At 38.4% G+C, this 22,946-nt stretch overlaps 1 protein-coding gene across 1 annotated transcript; it reads right to left on the bottom strand.

The window, feature by feature from the left end:
- Positions 1 to 6,618: 6,618 nt before the first annotated feature.
- On the bottom strand, positions 6,619 to 8,995 carry LOC125075606. Its single transcript, XM_047687313.1, is given in 4 exon segments — positions 6,619 to 7,130; positions 7,733 to 7,879; positions 7,882 to 8,830; positions 8,909 to 8,995. Coding segments are annotated over 4 exon segments (1,695 nt in total).
- Between the last annotated feature and the right edge of the window lie 13,951 nt (positions 8,996 to 22,946).

Here is a 22,946-nt window from a genome sequence, read left to right as displayed (position 1 = left end):
ATGTTGCTGAATCGCCAATTCCTCTCCACGAAAACCTCATACTGGAGTTTAAAGACCGCTGCGACCGAGAAAAAAATGTTATTATAGTGGGTATTCCTGAAATAAATAATAGAAATTATACCATCAGACAGAAATAAGATAATGAAGAAATATTAAAAATTATTACATTGTATGAAAATTGTTCTGCTCCTGTAAAATGTATGAGACTTGGTAAATACATTCCAGATAAAAACCGGCCGGTAAAGGTATGCTTTGCAAATGTTGATACACCTAAATACCTATTACGTAATAAACCTAAATTGCCACAAAATATACAAATTTATTCCGATCAAACAGTGGCTCAAAAATACTATATGCAGTATCTTCGTTCTGAACTAAAGCGAAGAGAAGAGTCTGGTGAATCTGACCTGGCTCTAAAATATATAAATGGTGTACCTAAAATAGTTAATGTTAAAAATGCTCCAAAAAACTCGTACAATCAAATTTACAGACAAACAACTTAAATAAAACAACTGACCCTCAACACTCCGTAACAAATAATTATAAGGATATTATCGCAAACAAATTATCTTTGAAATTCTTTTACGCTAACCTACGAAGTATTCGTAAACCCGGAAAGTTTGATCAGATTAAATGCATTCTTAACAGCATTCCGACAGTCCATATTATAATTTTCACGGAAACATGGATTACTTCAGAAGACGATGCGACACAGTACCAATTAGAAAACTATACACATATCTACAATTATAGACAGAATTGTAAAGGTGGCGGTGTTTCGATGTTTATTCATAACAGTATTCAATACGACGTAACTGAAAATTTACACGAAAACTATAATCACTATCTATGGATATATATACCAAAAATGTCTTTAAATGTAGGAGGTGTTTACAAACCAGGTGACACTAATTTTACGAATTTTTTGGAGGTGTATACAATGCAAATTGAAAGAAGGAAGAGGTCAATTGTCTTTGGCGATTTTAATTTAGATCTATTGAGCACAGACAAAAATATCGAACAATACGTAACTAATCTCCATGAAGCAGGATATGAGATACTGAATAAAATTGATGAAAAGTTTTATACTCGTGAAACTTCAAGAACAAAGACTATTCTCGATCATGTGTCTACAAATATCAGTAATAAGGAATTCAAACTTTCTCTAATTGAATCATCATTATCTGATCATAAGCAAATATTTTTCGAAAGCTTAAAAATCAAAATAGTGACTAATCCAAAAAATAAATTATAAAGCTCTAGATTATGAAGCTCTTTGCAAAAGTGTCTCTATGGCTAACCATAAGAATTATCACAATGACTACATTATTTTTGAAAATTTTATTTCTACTCACATACTGCAAAATAAAGTCAATAAAATGAAGGTACTGAATCTTCCTCAAAGTGATTGGATAAATGGAAACATTATGCAAGCAATACATAGACGAAATATACTGTGGCAACTGCTAAATGAAAATAGAAACAACGAAGAAATTGAGGATAAAAGTTATGTCATTAATCAAAAACGAAAAACATAATTATTATTATTCATTGTTTAAAAAATGTGGCAATGAATCAAGAAAAATGTGGGATGTGATAAATAATTTGGCTAGGAATAAAGTTGTAAATAGATATGCTCCACCAAAACTGATATTAGAATCCGGCACCGTTACTGATGGCACTGATATTTGTGAGGTATTTAATAACTTTTTTTCAAGTATCGGCTCTAAATTGGCTAATTTAATTCTAAGTAAGTACCATTCAAATTCAACAAATACTCTCATGTACTCCGAAAATTACACACACGACATAACGCTTACTGAATTTGAACCATGCACGATCAAAGAGGTCAAAAATGTCATAGATAGCCTGGATAGTAATACTAGCACGGGTGTAGATGGAATAAGTACTAAAGCTATAAAATGTTTGAAAAATCTAATATTAGGTAGCTCAACTAACTGTATAAATAAATATTTAAGGGAAGTTGTCTTTCCATATACCCTAAAAATTGCTAAAGTCACTCCTATATATAAATCAGGTTGTAAAAGTGACCCTAATAATTACAGATCCGTCTCAGTGCTTCCGGTATTGTCAAAAATTTACGAACGAATATTGTACACTAGACTTCAAAAATACATTGAAGACAAACATCTCTTAATAAACGAACAGTTTGGGTTTAAACCTCACTCAAGTAGGGTACTTGCTTCGGCAGTTGTTAACTTAGTTACTGAAATAAAAATAAATATTGACCACAAACATATTGCATTAGGTATTTTCATTGATTTAAAGAAGGCATTCGATACTGTAAGTCATGTTAAACTACTTCATAAATTGAACAATATAGGTATAAAAAATACAGCACTTCGTATTTTTGCTTCATATCTACAGAATAGACACCAAGTAGTAAAAATTGGAGATTACACGAGTAAACCACAAGATATAACATATTGCGTTCTACAAGGTTCTATCCTCGGTCCTTTACTGTTTCTTATATATGTTAACAATATTAAGAATATTGGTTTAACTGGACACCTAACAATGTATGCGGATGATACTTGCCTTTTCTACTATGGCCACTCAATGTGTGACATAGTTAGGGAGGCTCAAAGAGATCTTGATCTGCTCAATGACTGGTTTCTATGCATTCTTTTAACAATAAATACGTCAAAAACATAATATATGATTTTCACTGCAAAAAATAAAAAAAATACAAAATTTTCCGGCCCTTACAATAAACTATATTCGAATACAACGATCAAACTTAGAGAAATATTTAGGATTATGGTTGGATGATAAACTGACATGGAAACCACACATTGAGCATATCAGATCAAAACTCTTATCGCTTGTAGGAGCACTCCGAAAATCTAATAATTGCATACCAAAAAAAATGCGAAGTGTTATCTACAATTCCCTGATAAAGTCACACATTAACTACTTAATTGAAATATGGGGGTCAGCTTCAAAGTCTAACCTTAAAATCTTACAAACTACGCAGAACAAAATTATAAAAGTACTTTTTCACTATGACTTTTTCACACCGTCGATAGAACTATACAAAAAATCAAAATTATTCAACATAAATCAAACATATATTTATGACACATGTATTTTAATTAAAAAGATACTATCTAAAAGTATTCATTCAAACATAACATTTACGCAAAAATCAAACAAGCATAACTTAAAAAACAGACACAAACTTGAATTACCTAAAGTCAGAACCTTAAATTATGGACATAAAAATATACGTTTTGATGGAGTAAAACTATATAATGATTTTCCGAACTACATAAAAGAATGTGAATGTTTAAATACTTTTAAAAATAAACTTAAAAAATATACATTAGACAATATTAAGTAGCACTAGCCATTCCATGTATCAAATATCAATGTATGTGTTTAACATTATTTAATCTCATGTACGTGAAACTATGTATGTTCTTATGAGAATAAAGATCTTTAACCATATAATCTATTCACTACATCTCATCTCATGTTTTTGATTTTGACATTTGCCACACCTTTTTATAAATTCTGTAACATCAACGTCTAATTTTGGCCAAAAATAATATTTCTCTATATTATTTACCATTTGTATTATGCCGGCATGGCCGGGATCAATCCGAACAATTCCTCGGAACATTCCCCGTGATAAATTCTGTAGAAGATGCAGAGCGATCCAACATCTCTACGCAAAGCCAAAGGATCAAGCAGATCGGAAAGGGCTTGATCGTCGATAATTCGACCCGCTCTACATTGGATACGGTCAAATGGAAGGAGCTAGTACTGGGGAGCAGCCGCCCAGAGGTGAGAGCAGTATTCCATGTGAGGTCGAATTTATGCCTTGTATAGTCTTAGACGATGGGCCGACGTGAAATACTGTCTTGTCTTGCTGAGCACACCGAGCTTCGTCGGTGCCAATCTGGCTTTGCCTTCCAATTTACCGCGGAACTGTACGAGGCTCGAAATACCAACGCCAAGTATTCCGATACTAGCTTTGGCGGCAAACGGAATGTCCTCAAATCGTGGAGATACGACGAATGGTGTTTTTTTGGGCGGTTAACGCGCAAACTTGCGTCTTTTTGGGGTTGAAATGGACTAGGTTTAGCCGACCCCAGTTCGAGACTTTGTTTAACGAGGACTCGATTTCAGACACAAGTTTGTTCCGGTTTTCTTCGACGTTTTTCCGAGAAATATTAGCACGGCCGGTGTATGCGGTGTCTACGGTGCTGTCGTCTGCATAGCAGTGAATGTTACTGATTTGCAACAAGTCATTGATATGCAGAAGAAACAGTGGGTGATCGAACGCAGCCTTGTAGGACACCAGCATTGACGAATTTTAAGTCGGAGCATGCACCGTCGACAACGACCTTGATGCTCCGATCTGCCAAAAACTGGTAATCCAATTGCATAATTTCCCGGGAAGCCCATAGGAAAGAAGCTTCGAAAGAAGCGCTTTGTGCCACACGCGATCGAAGGCCTTCGCTATGTCCAGACCGGCTGCTAATGCCTCCCCCTTGCTCTCAACTGCTTCCGCCCATCTATGAGTAAGGTAAACTAGAAGATCACCGGCTAAGCGACCCCGACGGAAACCGTACTGGCGGTCGCTAATCAGCTGGTACTCCTCTAGGTACCGCAGGAGCTGGCAGTTTATAATGGACTCCATTACCTTGGAGAACAAGGAGGTGCCATCACCTCCATCTATACGCCTATAATTGGACGGGTCTGAGCAGTTGCCCTTTTTAGGGATCGGATGCACCAAGCAGTCTTCCAGGAGTTCGGGACGACGCCGAATGCATAGGATTGCCGGAAAAGACGCGTTAAGATCGACGCCAACTCGGGAGCACAAGTCCGTAGCACGATTGAAGGGAACCCATCGGGTCCACTCGACTTATGAATATCCAAGGAAAGAAGTGCTTTACGAACTGCACTTTGCCGGAATTTAAACTCCGGCATCGTGGTATCACACCGCGGGATTGTTGGTGGTGACTTTCCTCGGTCATCCAGAGTCTAGTTCGCCGCGAAGAGAGAGCCTAAAATATCAGCTTTCTCCTTCGCTGTATGGGCCAATGACTCACCGTCTGTGCAAAGATGGAAAAGAGCATTAGCATTAGCATAAGCAGCCTGTAAATTTTCCCACTGCTGGGCTAAAGCCTCCTCTCCCTTTGAGGAGAAGGTTTGGAGCATATTCCACCACGCTGCTTCAATGCGGGTTGGCGGAATACACATGTGGCAGAATTTCGTTGAAATTAGACACATGCAGGTTTCCTCACGATGTTTTCCTTCACCGCCGAGCACGAGATGAATTATAAAGACAAATTAAGCACATGAAAATTCAGTGGTGCCTGTCTGGGTTTAAACCCGAAATCATCGGTTAAGATGCACGCGTTCGAACCACTGGGCCATCTCGGCTCTTATCTGACTGCGGTAGAGAATCCCTCTCTGGGCATCCATGCTCAGGACGTACACCACATGAGCAGGGATGCCCAGGCTGCCCTCCGAATTCTGAGGGGGGGGGGCAATTTTGCGCTCGCCACTGTTCAGGACAAGGGCGGCGGAGGCATCATAAGGCAACCCCTACCACTCTCACTGTGAAAGAAAGAAAAGAAAGAACACTTTTATTTGGGACCGTACAAAAATTATAAAAATATATATAAGTTACTTCAAAATTAGATAGAAAATAAAAAAAAGTTAACCAAAGAAAAAAAAACAAAAGAACATAAAAAAAAAATTAACAATAAAAAATGAATTGATACAAAAAAAGGGTTAAAAGAAACAAAAAAAAAATACTATATTACAAATAAACATATAATATATGTTGCATGCTTAATGGAATACTGACTTAACTAAAAAATATCAATTTTTGGGAAATCGCAAAAGAAGATCTTGCTATAAGGACTCATCTTACTTTTTGGTGCATAAAATTAATACTGATTAATAATTAATCTTTAGAGCTTGTAATTTGAACGTTTGACTAAGTATTTATCAGATATGAGTCAAATAAGGCATGAAACTATTTTTCTTTTTATTTTATATTTTATTTTAAAAATAAGTTTCTAAGATGGGTCTATTTTTTGTAAAAAGTAAAGTAATAGTTTTTTAATGCAAGTGTTTTATTAAGTTATAAGCCAGTTTCGTTTTTAATTAATTTTTTTTAATAATGACTCATTTAGTATTTAGTCTGTTCATGATTCATTTAGTAAAACACATTACGACATTGGGTCAGTTTATTCAAAATGGCAGATCGTGAGTAAGCTTAATATTGGCCTTTTTCCATTGTTTAAAAGAAATAAATATATTATATATGAATGGTTTTTTGCAGCATCCTTGACAAACAAGATAAAAGTAACAAATTTATTCATGGGCTTCATAAATCAACATAAAATAATTATGTACTTAAAGAACAAAATCGCGATAAAGTAAAAACAAAAAGATCTAAGAATTTTACTTTAAAAAATACAACAATACAATATCTCGATCAAATTAAGTTAAATAACTATAAGATATAAAATAAGAAATTTAAAGTAAACCTATTTAAACTTAAAGGAACTTTGTTTTTCTTAATATACTTTGGTATGTTACCAGTACTCAATCAACGTTAATTTGGTTACACTGTTAAAGAATAGAGTTATAAAAGTCGGAATAAAAATTTGGTATAATTTTTTTTGACAATAATTCCCTAAGATCTTTCTTTTTATTCTCACTTAGCTCTTGCCTTTGAGTGTATACATTAGTTGGTATAATATCACACACAGGAAGCATTTTCTTCCTTTTATTTCTGACGCTCACTTCCTGGTATCCACTATCTTTGTAAGAGGTCTTAACGAAAAATGAGAAAGGTGTATCTCTGGTCACTCTTATCGCCTTTATGTCATTCCATAAAACAGTTGTCCCCTCTTTTGTTTTATTAAAGTTAATACCCCAATCTTCTTGTAGTTTTTTCAAGTCCAAAAACGACTCGAATGTCAGTTCATGTACTGAGAATTTCTTGCCAGATTTCTTTGCGTTTTTAATTACAGCTACATATTGGTGAGGTGAATATATTGGACCGGATTTTAGATTTTTTGCTATCTCCTCCTCTATGAGGCTTTGAATATTATCACCCTCGTTTTGGGTATGACCTTTTACTAAGAATTTATGAGTGATAGTTTTATATTTAGATAAGTGACTGCAAACAAGTACAGTGCTACCATGAATTTGTTTTTATTTTGCCCGGAACAATTGTCAGAATATAGAATTAAGTTACACCCATTTTCATATGATGTTTCCGCTGAGAGCTTTTCAAAAACTTTTAGTAAGCAAGACCCTATTTCGTTGGCTCCGCGTTTAGCGTCTGTTTCATTTCAGAAGAAACATTGTACATCATCATACGAGTCTTTCATCTGGCCGTCAACTTTTTTGTTTAAAGAAGTGACTGTGAAGTTGTAGCTATTCAACTTTGATTTGTAGTAAAATCCTGAAGTATCTCCTCTCGGGGATTGGAGAACAGCTTGAAGATCAAATACAAGAACCTTATTCATTTCGTCTATTTTTGAACGGTCATCATATTTTTCTTGGCGGCACAATGTTTTTTCTTCTAAATGGGTATCGTACGATTCTTGGAGTAATAACTTTTGTTCAGGCGTCGAGTTCTTGTATTGCAAACATAGGTCACATTGGTCTTTTCTAGGTCGGAAAAATGATATATTATAATCTTGTGTAAATATTTTGTAAAATGTACAATATCTACCGGCCGCTTTTTTATTTTTATTTTGAGTTTCTTCAAAGTCCCTGAAAAGATCTGCAATTGTTTTCCCGCCGTCAATGTACTCACGAGTAGAATATTGTCTGATATAATGGGATTCGATTCGTGGTATAGCTGTTCATCAATCCTTATATGGTTGATGTGTTGTCCTCTCCGATCTCGTGATAGAAATCCATGTTTATCTATTTTGTCTTTGACTGTGCGTATAACACGATCAGAAATATCTAATACTTTAATAAAAAAAGTTTTACAAACACGTACCGATTGTCCTTCAAATAAGAAATGGAATGCTTGATTGCAATTTCTTGGATTACGAGCGTTTGTATATTTATATCTTGGGGTTATATCGGTCATACAAGACATAATAAACGATCTTTGAACATCAACTTGACCAAGATTCCAATACGCATCAAAAATTGTTTGTCTTTGTTCTGCGGTTATTTTTTCAGAGCATTTAAGCCTACATTTATCACTACAGGATGATTGAACAGAACGAGGTTTGATTGTTTTATTTTTCTTACTAATATATTGTTTTCCAGCATTTCTTAGACTTTTAGCTTTGTTCTGTTTCCAGCTTTGTTCATTTCGTTTACGTTTCCTTCCCTTCTTCTTTTCTTCTTGTGGTGTAGTATTTTCTCTGAATTCTTGATTTATCACAATTTCTGTTGTTGTACTTTCAATCTCGGTTTGCTCGAATTGCTTTTGTACGGTTCCCTGACTTATGTTATCTTGTCTTTTGTTCAGTTCTTCTTCTGTATCAGAACTATCTTTGGAAGATCCTGAAGATGATGTGGATGAGGAAGACGAAGAATATGAGGAACTCCCTGATGATTTTGATTGATTTGGATATACTAATATTTTCTTCTTTTGTGTATTTGGTACTTCGTATGTTGGGTCTTGATCACTTAAATCGACATCGCTATTCTCTGAATGAGAATGTCTCTCATCAATGCAATCGGGAATAAATGCGGTACTATGATGGTGATTTTCATTTCTGACTGAAGCCGATTCCAGAATCTTAAAATATTCTTGTACGTTTGAGTAATGCTGATTTTCGGGCTTGTTTGTTATATCAGCTAACATCTAAAACAATTTAAAAAAAAAAACCGTATTTAATAGTAAAAAAAATACAAAATATTTAAGAACACTTATAATAATTACCGTCACTTCAGTTACAGGTACTGATTGGTATCCATTATCTCCTATTGCCGTCTCTGAAGCTGGATTTTGAGCCTCAACAAGCTCCATTATCTTTTTTGACCTATTGAATGGCATTCTCACTCTAAAATATAAAGAGTAATATTATAAGTCTATTGATTTTTGTTTTTAATAATAAGTATTTAGACTTACAAAGACTTAATATTAAAAAATTACAGGCAGTTAAAAATGTGCGCATTATAATCCATTCTTTTTATTTTAACAAGGACTCAACTACTAATGCGGCTCCTAAGTAACAATACTTTAAGAAGTAAATAGACTTATACTTGAATGTCACAAGGTATTACCTTAAATAATTAATAGCTTTTAATAGTAAACTGACTCAAATTGTATTAAGCCGTAAGAAATATAATAACTTACAATGATAAACTGTCTTAAAACGAAATGTTTCATGTTTCATGTTAGTAAAATTTGTAGTAAGCAGACCTAAGATTTAACCTGTCAATATTAGATTAAAAAAAATGATGAAACTTACCTTTGAATTCAGTCGTAAATACACTCAACAACGATTGAGTCTTCGTTCAGTAAAATAATAATAACTTCACTCCACAAGTCCCGGACGCAAACTAGCATGAGTCGTTGTTCCGTGAAAACACGATGAGAAATATCATAAATATGAAAGAGACGGATATATCACCGGTGCGGCAACAATTCGTAACTTTAACGTAATTCTAAGAGTAAGCGGTAGATGGTGCTAACAGAAGCCTGTCTGTGTTCGTAACTCAATTCCGACCTATCAACTAATAGGTCAATTTCTGATTAAGCATGCGATATGACGTTTCCCAAATAGGTGTACCATTCAGCAATTAATAGGCGTGGACACCTAATGCTGGTTTTCAATGGTACCCTCTTTGATAACTACTGACGGGCGGTGACCAAGTTATAATACGAATACTTAAATTAATATAAATATGTATAGAATAGACAATAGACATTAAATATATAATATATTCATTAAATGAATCTGCACACATTAAATAGTAATTTTTCAATATAGGTATTGTATAAATCCACTTAACACTATTATTTTGTAAAAAAAACACACTGTGGACTTCTGCAACATAAGGGGACTCAACTCGAACTTGAACGCCGTTCACTTTCACCTTGAGACGGCGAAGCCAGCCTTGTTCTTTCTTACCGAGACCCAGATATCTTCTCCTGCCGATACGACATTTCTTTCTTACCCCGGGTACAAATTGGAACATTCCTTTGTACCACGAGCTGTAGTGCACGTTTACGTCAGAGATGATATCTGCTCTCGACGCCTCGGCAGCCTTGAAGGACAGGACCTATCTGGCTGTATCCTAGGATTATCTGGCTGTGTGTAGACTGCGACGACCATCCGCGAATCTACGCGTGCCTTTATAGGTCCCATAGCGGTAATGCCGAAACCGACCGACTGGTTGAGCACGTACAAATGGCTACTGGCACGGACCACTGTCTCGTCCGGAGTACAGTGCCGGTTGCGCGGTACTCACGACCTCGTTTCGTGGGCTGCCGCAGAGTGTGGCACTACAAGTCAGCAGATTGGGATGGGATGCGGTCCTTCTTTGCATCCTACCCATGGGGGCAGGTTTGTTTCTCGTCGGATGATCCAAGCGTTGTTGCTGACTCTGTTTGGAACTGTTCATTCCATATTCTGCGGTGCAAGTGCGGTGCGGTGGCAAGTCCCAGCCCTGGTTTGGTCGTTTCTGCAAAACGGCTTCACCCCGAAAATGGGAACGCTACCAAGACTGGGCTAACGCATCGGCGTCTCGTGATGTAAATACCAGCGCACTCAGAAAGGAATATAACTCTGCCTCTAGATCCTTCAAAAACGTGATTGCTAAGGCGAAGACGGAGTACATTGGCAGAGACTGGTGCGCCTCAGCTTCAGGAACACGTGCGATCTGGTCTCTCGCTAAGGCTGTCTTAGGGAATTTCTGTTAGCCCTCTTTTCCATCTTTGCACAGACGGTGAGTCATTGGCCCATACAGCGAAGGAGAAAGCTGATCTTTAAGGCTCTCTCTTCGCGGCGAACTCGACTCTGGATGACCGAGGAAAGTCACCACCAACAATCCCGCGGTGTGATACCACGATGCCGGAGGTTAAATTCCGGCAAAGTGCAGTTCGTAAAGCACTTCTTTCCTTGAATATTCATAAGTCGAGTGGACCCGATGGCATCCCTCCAATCGTGCTGCGGACTTGTGCTCCCGAGTTGGCGCCGGTCTTAACGTGTCTTTTCCGTGAATCCTATGCATTCGGCGTCGTCCCGAACTCCTGGAAGACTGCTTGGTGCATCCGATCCCTAAAAAGGGCAACTGCTCAGACCCGTCCAATTATAGGCCCATAGCCATCACCTCCTTGTTCTCCAAGGTAATGGAGTCCAGCAGCCAGTCTGGACATAGTGAAGGCCTTCGATCGCGTGTGGCACAAAGTGCTTCTTTCGAAGCTTCCTTTCTATGGGCTTCCCGGGAAATTATGCAATTGGATTACCAGTTTTTTGGTAGATCGGAGCATCAAGTTCGTTGTCGACGGTGCATGCTTCGACTTAAAATTCATCAATGCTGTTGTTCCACAAGGCTGCGTTCTATCACCCACTCTGTTTCTTCTGCATATCAATGACTTGTTGCAAATCGGTAACATTCACTGCAATGCAGACGATAGCACCGTTGACACCTCATACGCCGGCCGTGCTAATATTTCTCGGGAAAACCGGAACAAACTTGTGTCTGAAATCGAGTCTTCGTTAAACGAAGTCTCGAACTGGGGTCGGCTAAACCTAGTCCATTTCAACCCCAAAAGACGCAAGTTTGCGCGTTAACTGCTAAAAAACACCATTTGTCGTATCTCCACGATTCGAGAATATTCCGTTAGCAGCCACAGCTAGTATCGGAATACTTGGCGTCGATGTTTCGAGCCTCGTTCAGTTCCGCGGCCAATTGGAAGGCAAAGCCAGATTGGCATCAGAAAAGCTCGGTGTGCTCAGCAAGGCAAGACAGTATTTCACGTCGGCCCATCGTCTAAGACTATACAAGGCACAAATTCAGCCTCACATGGAATACTGCTCTCACCTCTGGGCGGGTGCTCCCCAGTACCAGCTCCTTCCATTTGACCGTATCCAATGTAGATCGGGTCGAATTATCGACGATCAAGCCCTTTCCGATCTGCTTGATCCTTTGGCTTTACGTAGAGATGTTGGATCGCTCTGCATCTTCTACAGAATTTATCACGGGGAATGTTCCGAGGCATTGTTCGGATTGATCCCGGCTGCTGAATTTCACCTTCGGACATCTCGTCAAAATTCAAAATATCACCCGTACCACTCGGATGTCCGAAAATCCACAACGGCGCGATTTTTAAGACATTTTCTGCCTCGCACAACCACTCTGTGGAACCAGCTTTCGCAGGCGTTTTTTCCGGACCTATACGACTTGGGAACCTTCAAGAAAAGAGCGTACTCCTTCCTGAAAGGCCGGCAACGCACCTGCAAACCCACTGGTGTTGCAGATATCCATGGGCGGTGATAGTCACTTACCATCAGGTGAGCCTCCTGCTCGTTTGCCACCTCTAACATAAAAAAAAAAAATTGGTCCGGACCACGTATATGTATTTTAAGAGGAACAAAGAGAATAACTAATAAAGACGATAAGTGTGTAATTTTAAACGGTTTTCATATGTTACCCCCAAGTGGCCATGCCGGCATAATACAAATGGTAAATAATATAGAGAAATATTATTTTTGGCCAAAATTAGAAGTTGATGTTACAGAATTTATAAAAAGGTGTGACAAATGTCAAAAACAAAAACATGAGATGAGATGTAGTGAATAGATTATATTAACTAAATATACTTATTTACCTACTTCTGTACCTATTTAATGTACGATCTATTGCAAATAAAGGCAGTATCTACTCAGCAGTCTCGGTTTTCATTCCTCTGAGGGTACCGCATTACAGGAGTTTATCGCCTCCTCAAACGTATTTGGTACATTTGAATCAATATAGTTAACATTTATAAAATGTGAAACTGGATTACCATATCCAGAATCTGGAATTATCTTTCTTTTTTGCGTTTCTGTCATATCCCTGTCATTACTATCATTTTCATTGTCATCAATAACCAAATCCTTCAAAGTATTATTAGAATTAGTCTCATCTGCATCTACAAATTTTTTAATCCCTTTCACCTTTTGTTTTAACTACATCATTTGAAATTTGGTCAATTTCTCTTTTGGTCAAATCTTTGTTTTTCTGATCGTCCAGTTTTTCTAAGAAAATCAATTCAGTATTTTCTTCGACTATCTGTACGTGCCTAGCATTAATTATTCTATTATCGTGATATTCTATGGTAAAACATGGCATGATGTTAAAGTTAAAGCGGAAGAAGGACTCCGCACCGCACAAGCAAACATATTAACTCGGAATGGAATAAAAACTACGTTTATAACATTCGCTATATCAAAAACACACTACCAGAGAACAATTTTAAAATAAAATTGCATACGTGTCAAGATGTCAACAAGACCTGTCAATGTACGTACCGTTGGTTAACACACGTGTTAAGAGATTTTGAGTGTTTACGATTAGTTCTGTAGTATATTTTATTGTTAATAGCGCATTTAGTTGGTATTTGGGTTAAGTGGTGTTATTAGCAGTTTTACATATTGTGAGTATTTACAGTATTTTTATAATTCGTAGTTTTTAAATTTTATAATGATCCTCCTCCTGAACCCCCTGATCCAGGTGGTTCAATAGAATTAGTTCCCGACAATTGTTTCTCGTAAGCGTCAAGGTGGTAGTGATACAATTAATTCTGACTCCAACGTAAAGAAAATTGTAATTCGTCCTGATATCGCAAACCCATCTATCCAAACTATATACACCCATCCATTCTTCTCCGAAGGACCTTAAAGTTATTCGGACAATGACAAGGGTCCTTTTATTGTCCATGTGTCATGGGAAGTCTCTGAGCCAGCTTCAGGAACTACTATACGGGCTATCAAATTTGGTCAATTTCTACACACGCACAAAGTTAGTTGCATCATTAATGATGGTCTTCAAAATGTAGGCCGTAATAAAATATCTGTTGAATTTTCAACAAGCAATGCAGCAAACAAATTTCTAGTAAACCCTATCACTGTGAGGCATCCCGCCACATTCTCTTTTGAAATAAAAGAGAATGTGGCGGGATAGAAATATATATATTATTAGCAAAAAGCTAATAATTAAATTAAAAAAAACTACTCCAAATAAAAAGATTTCTTATTTATAATCAATTTAACAATTAAACTTAAATAATAATAAAAACAAAATCATTAAATCTCTCATTAAAATATCTTTAAATCAACAAACAAAACTTTTACTGAAATGTTCTAGCAATTATATTGTAATAAACACAAAAATATAGATCAAAGATTAGGATTACAAAAAAAAGGGTCTCGTCAACGTCTTTACGTTCCGAGTGCTCAAGAAAAGGTGTCCGATCCCCCCTTTGTCATGCTCTTTTATAGCTTTATAACAGTAGGACACGTGACCACAACACCGGTGATATTTTTGTCGCTAACACGGCCTATCCTGACGACGGCGCGCCCTCGCCCGTTTGATATGGCACATCGTTTGGTGGATCTGGCATTTGATCTACGAACTCCTCATTCTCAGCTAAAACAAACAAAAACATCGTTATGTTATGAAATTTTTTCAATAAACAAACATATTGCAATCAAAATGTTAGCAGAGCCCTCAGGATGCTACCCTCGAAATAATAAATTCATATGCGCATATAAAACATCTGTTGCAGAGCCCTCAGGATGCAACGAGACAGAGGCCTCAGCATGTCTACCCAGAGCAGAGCCCTCAGGGTGCTCTTTACCATAAAACTAATAATTGTAATCTCTAAGCAGAGCCCTCAGGATGCTTAAAAGACAGAGGTCTCAACATGTCTTTGAATGCTTACTTTCGAAGAATGATGTACAAGTATCGGTATTCTCCATGCCACATAATCATGTATTCAGCTGCAGCTTGCGTGGTTTTACCATACGAGCCGGCTAGCAATTTCAACTCATACCTCCCATGAGGTAAAACTTTTTCCACTTTATATGGACCCCGCATGCCACCATCCAGTTTGCCTGTCAATTGACTGGTCTTCAACACAAATACAGTGTCACCAATCTTAAATGTACGAGGCGCAACTCGAGTCTTGTTTGTGCGGTAATCCTGGAGGATTCTTTTACTTTCCAGAGATTCACTGGCTTGTTGTCGGGCCAATTCACGCAACGACTCACGATTAGGGCTTGTCCCTTCAAGCGCTATGTCTCGCACAATGGAACGTAGCACTGGTGTTGTGGCCTCGGTACCTATTAACAGATTTAAAGGAGAGCATTTAGTTGATTTTTGTATTGAAATATTTAATGTAAGTTGTAATCTCCATAAAACATCGGACCGTTTTTCTTGTTTAAAATTACTTTCTATTCTAATCATATTTAAAATGGTTCTACAATAGTGTTCTACTTGTCCATTACTTTGGGGCATTTCAGGTGTAATCAAATACAAATCACTACCCATTTCCGAGACCCATTTAACAAATACAGTATGTTCATACATTCTGCCTCTATCAGCTACAATTAATTTAGGTGATCCAAATAATGACATGGCATTTTGAAAAACTCTTTTAAGTTCATTACAATCTTGTTTAGCAATTGGGTACAAAAGGCAATATTTTGTAAACGCATCTATAATAATAATAACAAACTTATAGCCATTCGAAACTGGCAATGGCCCTAAAACGTCACTATGCAATGTTTCAAACGGTACATTGGGCTTACTCCACGATTCGATTGGCTGTAAGGGTTGTATAGCACATTTTTTATAAGATAAACATACAATACAATGTCTAATATACTTTTGAACAAAAGATCTCAACCCTGGGAACCAAAAATGTTTTAAGATTAAATCGACAGTTTTATCAACACCGATATGCTGATGTTCATCGTGAAATATACGTAATAAACTAAGACGATGTCCTTTTGGTATATAACAAAGTAATTTTGCATCTTTACCCACAGAATTATACTTATAGTAAAGCAAATCATTGTGTTTTACATAACGAGATGAATCAAGTTCCCCATCATTCAATTTTTGTAAAAGAGTCTGAGTCTCTTCATCAGCAGCCTGTGCTATTTGAGCCCAATTTCGAGGTCTTTGTATTTCACAAATGTTTACCGGGTTGCGACTGAAATAGTCAGCATGTGCTAATGCTACTCCCTTACGATACTCTAATTCAAAATCGAAATCTTGAAGATAGATCCACCATCGAGCTATTCTCGGTAATAGATCTTTCTTGTTTCAAGGCATTACAATCTGTTACTACTTTGAAGTGAATACCTATAAGGTAATGCCTAAAGTGTTGCAATGCCTTGACCACTGCCAATGTTTCCAACTCATATGAATGGTAGCGTGACTCTGCACCAAGTGTAACTTTGCTAAAATATGCAACAACAGTCTTGCGATCATCCATATGAGTCTGAAGCAAGACAGCCCCGTACCCTAACGCGGATGCATCGGTATGAACTTCTGTTGACAAAGAAGGATCGAAAATATGTCTTGTCGAGCATTCTCTTGATCGTTACCCCATTCGAACTTTACCCCCTTGCGTAAAAGTTGAGATAAACAAGCAGTTTTTATTGAATACCCATATACCGTCTATAATACCCTGCTAGTCCCAGAAATTGCCTAACCTGTTTAACGTTAGTTGGAACTGGGGAACGAATCAAAGCTTCAACTTTATAAGCGCTCGGTCTAACCTGACCATTTCCAATCGTTCTCCCTAAATATTCAACTTCATTTGTGAGAAACGAACATTTCTTTAAATTGAGCGAAAACCCAGCAGAAGTTAAAACTTTTAAAACATCCCGTAAAGTGTCTAAACCCTCATTGATAGTTAAACTAGGTATAAGTACGTCATCAATGTATACTAAGACGCGATTTTGTTCAATAAAAGGTCGTAATGTATTTGAGATAATGCGTTGGAAAATAACTGGAGCGTTAGCCAAACCGTACGGCATTTTTAAATACTCGTAGTGTCCATCTGGGGTAACAAATCCCGTCAAATGAATACACTCACTACTCATTGGTATTTGATGGAACCCAGTGGCCATGTCAAGGCTTGTAAAAAATTTACTTTTACCTAGTCTGTCTATGTGATCGCCAATAAGTGGTAGAGGGTAGCGATCTTTTACAGTTATTGCATTCAATGCCCTAAAGTCAACACACATTCTGTCTGTGCCGTCTTTCTTTTTAACCAAAAGGATTGGACTAGAGTATGCTGATTCTGATTCTCTTATAATACCTTTAGATAAAAGTTCCTTAATAATTTGTCTAACACGCAATTTTTCTTCGTGAGAGAGTCTGTAAGGTCTATAAACTATAGGGGAATTATTAGATAAACGTAGAAACATAGATCCAGTTTTGACCGTACTCGTGGCGGTACCAGTAATAAAATGTTCCGCGAATTCATTAACAATTGACAAAAGACGATCTTTATCAGTGCCAACCAAAGGCGTTTTTATGATATTGTCAGATGTTGTTGTTTCAATATTAAATACATTTTGTACACGTGTCAAACATTGTCTGCCTTTCGATCGCGTGTAAATAACCCCATCCCTGTTTAAAACGTCGGTACCTATTATTATAGGCGTATTCATGTAACATTAGCAATAATATGAAAATCGATTTCTAAAGTAATTTCTGGAAATTCTACAGTTAACACGGTCGAAAAGCATGACTCTACTTCTTGACTTCCAATACCGCGTAAAATACAAAAACAAGGCGTCTTGTGACTTTTAAAATGTTTTATGATAGATTCCGATATTAAAGAAATTGTAGACCCACTATCTATTAAAATATCAACAGGAACGCCTTGTATAACGGCCGCGCAAATATCATTTTTCCTTCTATTATCAACAACTTCACGACAAAAGTTTACATTAGGTTTACCCTGAGCTTCAACACGTTGTTTTGTAAAACAATCCTCAACTTTATGGCCTATCTTTTTACAGAAAGTGCAAAGATCTATTTTATTTTGCATGTTATTTGTATTATTGGGGGTAGTTGATGGAAGGTTACGCACATTCCCATTATTGTTATTTGATTTAAAACGTTTCGAACATTTATATTGCTTATGACCAAAACCACCACAAAGAAAACATTTACTTTTTGTATCACTATATTCCCTCTTACGCGTATTAACGTAATTAGCTTTATAATCAGACATTTCGCGATGCCCTCGAATAATCTTATGTTGTATCGGCTTAGTATAAATTGAAAAAAAATTCACTAAATCATCAGGTGTAAGTTTGGCGTTAGTGGCGGCAGCGCGTATTTGAGGATCAACTATACCCCTTATTATAATTGCTAATATTAATTCATTACTTAAACCATTAACAATTTTTAAACGTAATAATGATCGCCTAGCATATTCAGCATAAGTAGGATAGCTATCGGAATTAGTACTCATTACTTCAAACAATATATTTGCGATGTCAACTTTACGAGGGCATAAGGCCTTAAAGTCCTTTTTAAAGTTAGACTACGTACGATTACTTGTAACCCACTCGTTTAACCATAATTTCGCGTCCCCTTTAAGGCAATTACAAATATGAGATAAACACTCTCTATCGTCCCATTTATTAAGAACACGTACGTGATCGACTTCATCACACCATGCATCTATATCATTATACTGCGGGTCAAAATTTGAGATATAAATTTGGGTGGATCTTACCGGGATTAAGTTGATGGCGTTAATAATCCTGTCGGTCACCTCACTCACTATGGTATCGGAGGATACCGATGGTCCCGGCTGCACAGACATGTCCAGACTAGCAATATCGGATACCTCGGTGGGACGCGGCAGTGGTGATGCTGGTTGTCTTTGTGACTCCGGGTGACCAGATGTTGATGATAGTACGGGCAACAAATCAGCAGTGCCTGATCCAGAAGCCACTGCATTGCTTAATCGCCCGTAACTGGAGCTATCTTCCAAGGCATTGAGACGATTTAGAATTGCCTGCAACTGCTGTTCCAAACCTTGTATTAGTGTGTCATTAGTATTTTTACCTCGTTGTCTTTTATTTGTGCCCGACATGTTAGTCAGACACAATTAATGAGCCCTAGTCAGAATGCCAAATCAAAAGGAAATCTAGCTATGGAGCCAGATCCCACTTCTGATATTAGCAAAAAGCTAATAATTAAATTAAAAAAAAAAAAACTACTCCAAATAAAAAGATTTCTTATTTATTAATTTAACAATTAAACTTAAATAATAATAAAAACAAAATCATTAAATCTCTCATTAGAATATCTTTAAATCAACAAACAAAACTTTTACTGAAATGTTCTAGCAATTATATTGTAATAAACACAAAAATATAGATCAAAGATTAGGATTACAAAAAAAAGGGTCTCGTCAACGTCTTTGTATGTTTGCTCGTGCTGTTATCCTATTGACTATATCTTCTGTGTATGTAGACTTATTGTGCTGTGCAAATTTTATAAGTGTGAACAATAAACTGTTGACTGTTTATCGTCTTTTTTTGATATACTCAAGACTACTAACCGCGCACTTACAACTACATTGGTGACCCCGTAAAGAACGCGAGCTTGGCATAAGTAGTGACGGTAATTCTGCAGACAATCAAGCAAAAGTTAACATCTACCCCCGTGACGGCGAGCGAAGAAAAAAAATGATCAGCGGTGCCCCGTCATCATCAAACCAGATGCCCATCAAGATGCCACCATTTTGGCCAAAAAATATGATTTGCACAAATTGAAGGCCAATTTAATATTTCCGGCATTACTGATGACAGTACGAAATTCTTTTATGTCATCGGACAGCTAGACCCCCAATTTGCTACAGAGGTGGAGGACATTATTATCCAACCTCCGGCAACTGGCAAGTACGAAAAATTGAAGTCTGAGCTCATCAAACGATTATCGGCATCAAAAGAGAAGAAGGTGAAACAGCTCCTTATGCACGAAGAGTTTGGCGATAGAAAACCGTCACATTTACTGCGTCACCTGCAACATCTAGCTGGGTCAGAGGTATCCGATAATTTTTTACGCACAATATGGACGAGCCGTCTAACCTCTGCCATACAATCTATCCTTGCGTCGCAAACATCATCAACATTGCTGGACCTAGCGGACGTGACTGACCGCATCCATGACGTGGCAACCCCGCAGGTCGCATCTACCTCCAGCCCTGTACCAAGCAGTTCCATGGATACTCTAGTTCAGCAAGTCGCAGCGCTCACGAAGCATGTACAGGCCTTAATGACGCAAGTGAATAGGCAGTCCCGTCCACGTGAGCGCTCCAGACATGACCATCGAGGATGTTCCAGCTCCAAGCGGTCAGTATCTAACTACCGGAGGTTCCCCACTTGTTGGTATCATTTTAAGTTTGGTGAGTAAGCGAAATAGTGCTTAAAACCGTGCGATTATAAGTCGGGAAACGCGACAGGCAGTCAGTAATGGCGACCGCTGATTGCTGATTGCCACGAAGACGCAATTTCTCGTCGATACAGGCAGCGACATCTGTGTCTTTCCACGATCAGCATTGCGAGAACAACGACAGAAGACCTCTTACGAGTTGAGTGCAGAGAACGGTAGTGCGATAGTGACGCACGGTTATAAGCAGCTTGTATTAAACTTAGGCTTGCGCCGCGACTTTGCTTGGCGATTAATTGTTGCAGATGTGACTAGGGCGATTATCGGTGTACATTTTTTGTCTCACTACAATTTGATCGTTGACTGTCGCAATAAGCGATTAATCGATAGCACGACTAGTCTCACCACCCCGGCTTCATCCACTCAGTCACTCAAAAATATTTTTTCAGTCAGAGTCGCGACTGATAACAATTCTGTGTACCATAAACTGTTAACGGACTTTCCACAGATCACCCGCCCCTCAGGCTTACCTCGTGTAATCAAACATAATACCCTACACTACATCAAAACTACATCTGGTGCACCAGTAAGTTGCCTACCTCAACGATTAGCGCCTGACATACTTAAAGTCGCTAGGGACGAATTTTCGGATATGCTGAAAAGCTGTACATCCAGACCCTCGAGCTCACCTTGGTCATCGCCACTCCATCTAGCGCCCAAAGGTGATAGCGGTTGGCGTCCTTGCGGCAACTATCGGATGCACGAACCGTGCCCGACAGGTATCCGATCCGCCACATCCAGGACTTCGCCCACAGTATAGCCGGTTGTCTGATCTTCTCGACCATCGATATAATGGCTTATAACCAAGTTCCTGTTAAACCTGAGGATATCCCGAAGACTGCAATCACCACCCCGTTTGGCCTATTCGAATTTCCATTCATGACGTTCGGACTTCATAACGCAGGCCAAACTTTTTGTTTCGTGGACGAGATGGTGAGAGGGCTAGATTTTTGTTACCCGTACTTTGACGACATCTTATTATTTTCTCGCGATGAGGTTAGTCATGCCGATCACCTCCGCCAACTCTTCACCAGGCTGAATGAATATGGCATGGTGATTAACATTACAAAATGCGTCTTCGGAGTACCTTCAGTAAAATTCTTAGGTTACAGTATATCTGTTGCAGGTACTAAGCCCTTACCTGAGAAGGTCCAAGCAATCCAGAACTTCCCAGTTCCCAGAACAGTGAGGGAGTTGCGTCGATTCCTCGGGATGTTGAAATTTTATCGTTCATCCCTTGTGCCGCGCAATTTCAAGCACCACTAAATGCTCTTTTAACAGACTCCTTTAAGGGTTCACATCCCGTTAACTTCACAGCCAAGGAACACGATGCTTTCATCGTGTGCAAAACCAGTCTTTGCAACGCAGCACTCCTGGCACACCCAGACTGTAACGCTAAACTGGCCTTGATCACCGACGCATCAGATACGGCGGTAGGCGCAGTTTTACAACAGTTTAAGGAAGGTCTGTGGCAACCGCTAGCATTCTTTTCGCGAAAACTTATGCCCTCGCAACAGAAATACTCACCATATGATCGTGAACTCCTCGCCATCTACGAGGCAATTAAATATTTTCGCCATATGGTTGAGGCGAGGAATTTTACTTTTTACACGGACCATAAGCCCTTTGCGTTTTATACGCGTAGGGAGAATTGCTCGCCCAGACAGTTTCGGCATCTGGATTTTATAGCACAATTTACTACTGACATAAGGCACATATCAGGGAAGGACAATGTTGTGGCTGATACACAGCATGTTCTTCAGCAGTGCTGTGTACGTCTGTAATTGGTACATACATCAGATAAGTGTCAGTTTTAAATGTTTAGTGTTAAGTGTTTAATGTATGTACTGTTGATGTGCCATTCAAATAAAAAAAGAAAAAAATAAATAAATAAACACTGTCTCGCGTTGAGCAAATTTCTCAGCCTATCGACATGACTGCACTTGCCAACACCCAACATTCCGACCCTGAGTTGCAACAATTGCTGAGTGGTAATGACTCTTCTCTACGCCTTAGGAAAGTCAAGCTCCGCGAATCCAATGTCGATCTGTACTACGACGAGGCGTGCGGTACTCCTAGACCATACGTACCAAAATCAATGCGACGGCAGGTATACGACAGCCTACACTCGCTAAGCCATCCCGGTGCAAATGCAACGGTCAAGTTGGTGGCAGAGCGTTACGTGTGGCCGAATATGCGGAAGGACTGCAGGGAGTGGGCTCGTTCCTGTATAGCGTGCCAAGGTGCAAAGGTGACACGACACGTCTCGTCACCTCTAGGCAACCTTAAGCTGCCGCGATGCCGTTTTATGTTTGTCCATATCGACATTATAGGTCCCTTGCCACTATCCCAGGAATATAGATATTGTCTCACAGCCGTTGATCGCTTTACCCGATGGCCAGAGGCAATACCACTTAAGGATATCACTGCTGAGACAGTAGCTAAAGCCTTGCTGCATGGATGGATCGCACGATATGGATGCCCAACTGACATCGTGA

Source organism: Vanessa atalanta, chromosome W (genome assembly GCF_905147765.1).
Source record: "Vanessa atalanta chromosome W, ilVanAtal1.2, whole genome shotgun sequence".
Lineage (NCBI taxonomy): Eukaryota > Metazoa > Arthropoda > Insecta > Lepidoptera > Nymphalidae > Vanessa > Vanessa atalanta.
This window is presented reverse-complemented; position numbering and strand designations above follow the sequence as displayed.